Source organism: Ammodytes marinus, assembly GCF_949987685.1.
Source record: "Ammodytes marinus genome assembly, chromosome: 10".
NCBI classification, from domain to species: domain Eukaryota; kingdom Metazoa; phylum Chordata; class Actinopteri; order Uranoscopiformes; family Ammodytidae; genus Ammodytes; species Ammodytes marinus.
Window position 1 is genome coordinate 29,806,385 of NC_137214.1, and position 10,000 is coordinate 29,816,384.

Consider the following 10,000-nt stretch of genomic DNA (forward strand, 5'->3'; position numbering starts at 1 on the left):
GACTAAGGGAAAGAGAGTGTGTGTCTGTTTAAACTACAAGAGTCCGCCACACACACACACACACGCACACGCACACGCACGCACGCACACGTAGAATGACGAAGCAGTTCAAGTCTATTCCATCGTAACACATGTCTGCCTGCTGCACTGTCCGCCAGTCACACTCCGCCCTTCTGTATTATCACATATCCATTGAGAAAAATATGAGGCAATATCCAGCTCTATTGATTTGTTAACGTGTTATATTTCAAACTATATAATGCACGCTGTAGGAAAAGCATTGTCTATTTAAGTACATACTTATTTTAAGCACAGTAGTAGTATGCTAAATCTCAATGTTAACTTTAAGTAGGCTAGCTGCATTTTTTTTTATTAGCCACATGGCTTTCTTGAAGCCTGTAGTACAATCATCCAACATACTTCAAATTCAAAAGAAAAAAATCGAATCCATAATATAGTGAGATGTATTCAAGATATTAAATTAAATCACAACCCTAAATTAAACAAATAAATATTAATAATTTAAAAAAAAATTGCCTTGTAGTCACAATTAACTGAGTTATACATTAATACATTTGTAAAACAATGCATTATAATTTTATCACATTAACTCAAAATTGAGTGTGTAGGTAGAACATTGTATTTCCAGTGCCCATTCGAAAGGTAGAACGCTACATAAACCACAAATCTTTCGCATATTTTAAATAAAATCATTTTATTATCAACATATAAATTAAATACGCTGTTAAATCTATTTCCAAGCCGAATACAATACGGTCAGATGTGCCGCAGTGAGTTATAATTCATTGTGTGTTATCTGCGTGAGTCTAGAGGGTCGAGAAAACGCCCTGACACTGAAAATGCTCCCTGCTTGCTTTCTTCCGTCTTACCTGAAGTCTTCCGCTAACCGCTGCTGCTAAATGATCCAGTGAAACCGTCCGGGAGAAATGTGAATATCTCGTGTCCGCCTTTCGTTGCTCTCTGTCCCGTTTTATTCCAGCTAGACACCGCCCCGCCCGGTGAGACGAGGAGAACCGCCACGCCCCTTTACCAAACCCAACGCACACACACACGCAGACGCAGACGCAGACGCAGACGCACACACACACACACACACACACACACACACACACACACACACACACACACACACACACACACACACACACACACACACACACACACACACAATCAGCTGAAACATCTTAAACGGAGAAGACTGGTATCGGTTTAAGGTTTAAGTTTCTTATTAATTGGAACATTTTAAATGTGCAGAATGACAAAGATAACAAAGGAATACAGTGCAGGGAGAGACAAAAAATAACACCCGTGGGCTTAAACCTGCAGTGTGTAGAATTTTGGGTTTTATTTCCTAGCAGATTTTGTAGAAAGTCATTATAATATCCAAAAGTACATTTAATTTAGTGCATAATAGCTGAAAAAATTTTTTGAATTTTTTTTTTCTCCCTTAGAAAGGGTCTCATATATGTCCATATTTCTGCATATTTTGGACCAAGGCCTAGTGCCGCCATCTTGAAAGTGTCATAGTTGGAATGTCATCAGGTGCATTGTTTAAAATTTAGAATTGTTCTTGTTAATTTTGCATTAAAGCAATAGTGCGTAGCTTTGAATGTTGGTTTAAGCCATTTCCAAAATGAGTTGATTAAGCCTATCAGCTGCACAAAACTCTCTCTGTATTTCTCAGTATGGCAGCGTTTACAAACTGGTGTATGTTTTGCACTATGGGCTATGCAGTATGTTGAATGTTTGAGCCACATCACAGAGAACAAAGCTTTCTGAATCTGAATCTGACACACTGCCTGGACACACATGCCTCTGTGTTGACTGGTTTCAATAGTTTAGACACAAACCAATGCACTTTTCACACACATAAAAATGCTGTTTTTTAGAGCAGGCATTTAGAAGATAGATAGATAGATCCTTTAATAATCCTTTACAGGAAATTACAGTGTCACAAACAGCGTATGGACAGACATAACAACACACATTCCCTCATAGCTAAAATACTTAAAAAAAGATAAAATAAATAAATAAATACAATAATAAATACTAGAAAGTGCAAAGTTATTTTTGTGCATTATAAAATCGTATGGCAGCTGGTAAACAGGACTTCCTGTAGCGCTCCGTTTTGCACATTGGTGCAATTAGTCTGTGACTGAAGGTACTGCTCTTGATCACCTTCAGGGCGTGGAGTGGGTGAGTGGGGTTAGTCATTATTGTATGCAGTTTGTTGAGGATTCTGGCCTCTGCCACCTGCTGGACCTTGAGAAAGTATCTAATGTAAATATTGTTTATGATTATCTTGTTATACTCTATATTTTTTTATCGTTCCTATTGCATCGTGGGTCAGAACTAAACGCCATTTAGATTCTGATGTTTGTCCTGCATATATCAGCAGAACTGACAATAACAAACTTTGACTTGACTTTGACTTAAACCTGCAGTGTGTAGAATTTTGGGTTTTATTTCCTAGCAGATTTTGTAGAAAGTAATTATAATATCCATAAATACATTTAATTTAGTGCATAATAGCTGAAAAACATTTTTTTAATTATTTTTTTTCCCCTTAGAAAGGGTCTCATATATGTCCATATTTCTGCATATCTTGGAACAAGGCCATCTTCAAATTGTCATAGTTGGAATGTCATCAGGTGCATTGTTTAAAATTTAGAATTGTTCTTGTCCTTGAAGGCCACTGTAGCTTCTGTTATTATTCGAAAGGGTTGGGGTTACCCAGGGAGTGTTGCATTCTAGAACTTTGTATAACTTTCTTGATGATGTCATATTACACACTGCACACACACACACACACACACACACACCGCTCAATAATGCACATTTCACACACATAAAATAAAACACTCTTTTTTACACAAGGCAAGTGAACACAACGTATATAGTCTAGAGAGAGTGTGTTAAAATACCTGCTGCAGATTAGTGATTATTCATTCTGCAAACATCAGGCTTTATCAGTGAGTAACTTTGTGAAGCAGCTACCAGTCTCTACATGCAGGAATTCCTCCTTTTTCTCATACCTTTCCTTCCCATATACCTCCCCCTGTTCTCTCTCTCTCCCTCTCTCTGTCTCTCTCTCTCTCTCTCTCTCTCTCTCGCTCCCTCTGTCTCTCCCTCTGTCTCTCTCTCCCTCTCTCTCTCCCTCTGTCTCTCTCTCTCTCTCTCTCTCTCTCTCTCTCTCTCTGTCCCTCTCTCTCACACACAGTTGTGCAGTTTTGTCCAAGGCTTTAAACACATGCTTCTATTACTCATAAACCAAACACACACACACACACACACACACACACACACACACACACACACACACACACACACACACACACACACACACACACACACACACACACACACACACTGTCTCTCTGTCTGTCTGTGGTGATGTGCTGAATCTTGTTCAAAGTCAAATTCCTTCTATGTGGCAGAAACCCAGTCAGATCTTTGCCCGAGGACCTTGACATTTTTCCCAGCAGTGTTTGATGCACTGACATTGTAGCGTTAGTCATATGCAGTGATGTAACAGCACATTTAAAGGTGTACACACGTATAATCATCACACAGTTAAAGGCCTATTTCACCGGTTTGAATATGAAGGTGTATTGAATTCCGAGATCCTATGTAGTATAAATGTGCAAACAAAATTTAAATCGGTTCATCCTAGCCTGAGAAAAGGCAGAAAGAGTGTTTTTTTAACCCTATATTTCTCTTTCTCGTGACATCACAGAAAGAGAAATATAGGGTTAAAAAAAAACGTACTTTGTAAATATTACTGTGATGTCACAGTAAAAGATATCACAGTAATATTTACAAAGTAAGTTTTTTTTGCACATTTATACTACATAGGATCTCAGAATTCAATACACCTTCATATTCAAACCGGTGAAGTAGGCCTTTAAGACCACAGCATAGATGGGAAAATATTTACTTGAGGCACAAGTTCACCTATGACCCATTAAAAGGCTGTGTCGTCATTTTAAAGTGACTTTGACAACTAGCGTTCTCCAGAATCACTGACTCCACCTTTAAAAATGTTACAATAACAATGATTAAGTCAAGAAAATGAGACCATTCTCAATTCTGCTGTCACTCAAAAATGCCAGACTCTCTTTCTAAAACTAGCCTCTGGGCGCTAACCACTGGCTCATGTGATAACAATGACACTATGTCAACAACAAGTCAAATAAACTGTTGATTCACTGTTGTTAACTGCAAGGAGACAGACAGACAGACAGACAGACAGACAGACAGACAGACAGACAGACAGACACAAAGACTGACCATTGTCCAGTTGTGTGCAAGGCATGCTACTATTACTCATAAACCAAACACACACACACACACACACACACACACACACACACACACACACACACACACACACACACACACACACACACACACACACACACACACACACACACACACTTTTATACGGCTATACTTGTGAGGACATTCATTGACATAAAGCATTCCGTAGCCCCTTACCGTAACCCTAACCATCAAAACTAAATGCCTAACCCCAACCCTTACACTAACCCTAACATAAACCTAATTCATACCTGAACCTTAAAACCTAGTGTTAACCCTCAAACAGCCCTTTGAAGGCCTGTCCCGAAGTTAGAACCAGCCAAAATGTCCTCACTTTCTAAATATATCTAAAATGCAATTGGTTCTAACAAAAATAGTTGTACATACACACACACACACACACACACACACACACACACACACACACACACACACACACACACACACACACACACACACACACACACACACACACACGCACACACACACACACACACACACACTGATACCGTGTGCAAAGTGTGACATCATTTCAATATATTATATAATGCATAACTACACATTTGTTGTGTTTAACTTAGTTGAAAATACAACTATTTAGCTACAGAACATCACCACGAATCACTGTAGTAACGTTTCACAAACAATTATATAATATCGCACATCTATTCTTCTGAACCAAAGATGACAATAAAAGAAAAGTTGAATAAACCTTATTGCCACCAACCGCCAACTGTAGAATTGCTGTAATAAAGACACTCACGGCATAAAGACAATAGTTTTAAAGTTAAGATGAAAGAAAGAGAGAAAGGTTTATGATGTTGGAGCTGACAAGGCAACTTTGAAAGATGCCCAAGTCCAAAGTTTTATTCACTTTATTACCAGGATAAAGTGGTTATGTTAATTCATAAAAAAATAAAAAAATGAATTTGAAAGTTGGATTTAAAAAACTCCAAGTCAATCATCTAACATAAGGTGTTTCCGCTTTATTAAAGGTGTAGTCAGTGATTCTGGAGAACACTTCTTGTTGTCAAAATCACTTTTGGTCAAAATCAGTGAATATCTCCTCACGATCCACTACCTGTCTGTACTGTGTGTGTGTGCTGGAAAATAAATCTGGTGTAAATGCACAGCCTAGGCTCTGTAAACTGGTAAGTAAACAAAGGGGGCTCACCGTAGGTAGAGACATGCCCGTTTACAGAGCCTAGGCTGTGTATGAACTGGACACTGGATTGTTTAAAAAAAAAATTAAATTTAAAAATTATCTTTGACCCCACATTTAATTTAATTTGGAAATATTTCTTGCCTGAACACATGAACACATTCCTAGTAAAATAGCCAATTGACCGATATGACTTGAGGTTTTTGGGGAATTTTCATATTTTGCTGTTTCCATGTGTGTGGGTTTGGTTCTGCTGCTCTCTGCCAAATACAGACGTCAACCTGCACACAATCTTTCAGTGGGAAGATTTTGGTTAAACTTTGAGTTGACCGACCGCCTCGTAATTTATGATGAAAAATTAGACTGTTTCAGAAATATGTAAGACTTTCTCGTGGCTACTTCAAGAACACGTGGGGGAGATATTAAAGGACGTCCCAACACATCCTGTGTTTGTGAGCAGGTTTGTCCTCTGACCTACAGTACAGTGTGTGTGTGTGTGTGCGTGTGTGTGTGTGTGTGTGTGTGTGTGTGTGTGTGTGTGTGTGTGTGTGTGTGTGTTTGTGTGTGTGTGTGTGTGTGTGTGTGTGTGTGTGTGTGTGTGTGTGTGTGTGTGTTCTGACCCACAGTCCAGTCTGAGTGAGTGGGAGAGAGAGGAATGCTGCAACAAGCCACTTCCACCGCTGATGCTTTTTTTGAACACAAACTATTTGGTGACGTGAATCAAATCAAACTCCCCTTTGTTGTTTCGGTGACTTTGCACTTCTCCCATTATTCTGAACACACACACACACACACACACACACACACACACACACACACATACGCATACACACACTCACACACACATACGCATACACACACTTTTTTTTATTCTTTATTGTTTTTTATAATTTCAAATGTTATTTACGTATGATACACACTTGACATTTCCTCCAGGGGTGGGGCATGTTTTTGCAGAGTCTATTCTTTCTAATTTTGTGTGTGTGTGTGTGTGTGTGTGTGTGTGTGTGTGTGTGTGTGTGTGTGTGTATGTGTGTGTGTGTGTGTGTGTGTGTGTGTGTGTGTGTGTGTGTGTGTTATAGACGTCTGAGGGAGGGTGTGATTGTGTTTGTTATCTCAAGTTATCTGTCAAGTCAAAATAGAGAGAAAAAGTGGCAGTCAGAAATGTGTGTCAAGTTTGAAATACGACACTTGTGTGGTTATCAGTGTGTGTGTGTGTGTGTGTGTGTGTGTGTTTGTGTGTGTGTGTGTGTGTGTGTGTGTGTGTGGCTTGAGGGCAGAGAACAATACACTCCAACACTCCGTCCCCTGACCACACCCATCCTAATCTACACACACACACACGCTAACACACACACGCACACACGCACGCTAACACACACACACACACGCTAACACACGCTAACACACTCACTGACTTCTGCCCATTTGTCCTTATTTGGTCTTTGCCGGCAGCTCGACTGATGATTGGTTAGCAGGGAGGGAAAACATTGTGATTGAGACACACACACACACACACACACACACACACACACACACACACACACACACACACACCTACACCTGTGCAGACTTGCATACACACCCACTTTTTTAGGTCTTTCTCAGCATCTCATCTTGTTCACACACACACACACACACACAAACACACACACACACACACACACACACACACACACACACACACACAAACACCTGCATAAACACCCCTATCTTGCTTGTTTTACCTGTAGTAGTGTCTCGCCTTAACACAAACCAGTTGGATGTCTGTCTATGGGACGTGTGTTAAGTTAACTGTTATGGAAAATGAGTGAAACCCAATGAAACTGTGTGAAAACATTTAGCAAATGAATAATTCTGTTGAGTGTGTGTGTGTTTATGAGTGTGTGTGTGTGTGTGTGTGTGTGTGTGTCCGTATGTGTGTGTGTGTGTGTGTGTGTACACGTTTGTGTGTGTGTGTGTGTGTGTACATGTTTGTGTGTGTGTGTGTGTGCGGACTTGCATGCACACCCACTTTTTTAGGTCTTTCTCAGCATCACTGTTCACACACCCACGCAGTCACACACACAGATACCCAGATGAAACCAAAGTTCACTCTATTTGTATTGATAGTGAGTGTGAATGTTCTTAACAATAACATGACATTGAAATAATACTATGATATAATTGTGTAATAATAATACAAACATTTCCTCACACCTTAGGCACCTGTCTTGCCCGGACACGCTACATATAAAAACCTAAAACTGTAAAACACACACTTACACAAACACACATGCGGACACACACACACACACACACATGCGGGGACACACACACAGACACACATACGGACACACACACAAACACCTGCATAAACACCCCTATCTTGCTTGTTTTACCTGTAGTAGAGTCTCACCTTAACACAAACCAGTTGGATGTCTGTCAATGGGACGTGTGTTAAGTTAACTGTTATGGAAAATGAGTGAAACCCAATGAAACTGTGTGAAAACACTTGCAAATGAATAATTCTGTCTTATTGTGTTAAGAAGGTGACTATGTATATCAAGTGGATCTCAGTTTCATTGAGCGTGTCGAAACCAGTCCATAAAAACAGGCTGTAACACAAAACTGGTTCAAAAGAAACTAACACAGAGTCCCGCAGTGTCTTTAAAGCATTTGAGAAAAAAACAGTGAATTCAATACCCTCCAAATAAGGCATGACAGGTATTGAATTTCACTGCAGAGTATTGAATTTATTTAACAAAAGGTACCACAGTTTTTGATTGCCCTTTAGTTGGAGAGGGGTTGACAGATATTAGCTCTTTTTGATTTTGTCATAAAGAGTATACACACACTTCACTAAGCTGTTGTTACGGTAGATCAATGTGAGTATATTAATGTGAGTTTAGAAAGTTTATAAATCTTTAAAATGCGTTTTATTATAATTATATCCGTCCTACTTTTGCCAGTGTGTCTTTGACGTTGGTGTTACATTTAATTTTAAGTGGCATTAAACCTGCAGTGTGTAGAATTTGGGTTTTTATTATTATTTTGTAGAAAGTAATTATAATATCCATAAGTACATTTATTTTAGTGCATAATAGCTGAAAAAAATGTTTTGAATGATTTTTGTTTCCCTTAGAAAGGGTCTCATATATGTCCATATTTCTGCATATCTTGGACCAAGGCCTAGTGCCGCCATCTTGAAAGTGTCATAGTTGGAATGTCATCAGGTGCATTGTTTAAAATTTAGAATTGTTCTTGTCCTTGAAGGCCACTGTAGCTTCTGTTATTATTCTAAAGGGTTGGGGTTACCCAGGGAGCGTTGCATTCTAGAACTTTGTAGAACTTTATTGATGATGTCATATTACACACTGCACCTTTAAAAAGGTATTAAAAAGTCTTAAATTTAACCTGGAAATCCATGCCTACAGATTTGCCAATTTTGTGATTTTTTGGCTATTTTGCTTCAATAACATGTCTTCTTTCTGGTAGTCTACTAGTATAAATCAAAGGTCCAACATGTACATTCAGGTGTTTTATTTGACTGAACCTTGTCTTGTTTGCTTCTGTATATTTCTCCTATACAACCATCTTTGAAGGACAGGAGCTCAAAAAAAAAAAAAAAAACTATGTTGTCAAATGTCTATTTATGATACTTTTTCTTCTTAAAAACATGCTGAAAATGCATTGAAGACCTGTACATGGTATTATACGGATTTATTCAATGAAAAAAGGCTGTATATATATATGTGTTGTAAAAATTAAGTAGAGATTTTAACTCTGGCTTTATCGCACATCCACATTTTCAAGGATAAACAGCGCCCCCTGTCTGACACACACAGAAGCAAACATTAGGAGACATTTAGTTTTATTCACATCGTTTATTACACAGATATAGAAACAGAAACACTTTGTATGGATTGTATCGGCTGATGGACATGATGGCGGTTTGAATATTATTGTGTCTGTCACTCAGACGGCTGCTCTGCTGACTCGAGCTCAGTTAGAATGGATCTGGATGGGACAGAGAAACATGGCGGTGTCAAAAAAAGGTTATTTTAAGAAAGTAAATACACGTGATGCATTGTTTTGAGATTAATACTACTATAGCATTTTTATTAATGTAGTTCCCAGCAGAGTTACTAAATTAAAAAACAACACATTTTAAACCATAATCTAAGAAGTGTTTAAATATGGATGGGACAGAAAAACAACAGAAAAAGTATTTTAGAAAAGTAAATACACATTGCACATGATATTGAGATGAAATGCTACTAGAAACGTTATCATCTGTAGTTCCCAGCAGATTAATTAAACTAAAAACCAAATTTATTTTGCGTTTAAAGCAACAATATGTAACTTTTAACTAAAAGGTCATTGACTGCAACTGTACTGTCATAAAACATACGGTACATGGGGCTGTTACAGTGACAGTGAAGAACTTGATAGTTTTATGCTACAGATTCATCTATTTGTCTATTAAACTCTGACTATTAGTGACATCTAAGCCTT

At 38.5% G+C, this 10,000-nt stretch overlaps 2 protein-coding genes across 2 annotated transcripts in view; both read right to left on the reverse strand.

Annotated features, from left to right (window-relative positions):
- LOC307256555 (plastin-3-like) overlaps positions 1-981 on the reverse strand; it is a 20,392-nt gene extending 19,411 nt beyond the window's left edge. Inside the window, exon 1 of the mRNA XM_080035582.1 lies at positions 891-981. The gene's annotated coding sequence lies outside the window, so the exon portion shown is untranslated. The remainder of the gene's footprint in view (positions 1-890) is intronic.
- An 8,380-nt stretch (positions 982-9,361) lies between these two features.
- The window catches only part of ptcd3 (pentatricopeptide repeat domain 3), a 15,142-nt gene continuing 14,503 nt past the window's right edge, over positions 9,362-10,000 (reverse strand). The window contains exon 23 of the mRNA XM_080035392.1: positions 9,362-9,502. Coding sequence (XP_079891518.1) covers positions 9,457-9,502 — 46 coding nt within the window. The 3' untranslated portion in view covers positions 9,362-9,456. The remainder of the gene's footprint in view (positions 9,503-10,000) is intronic.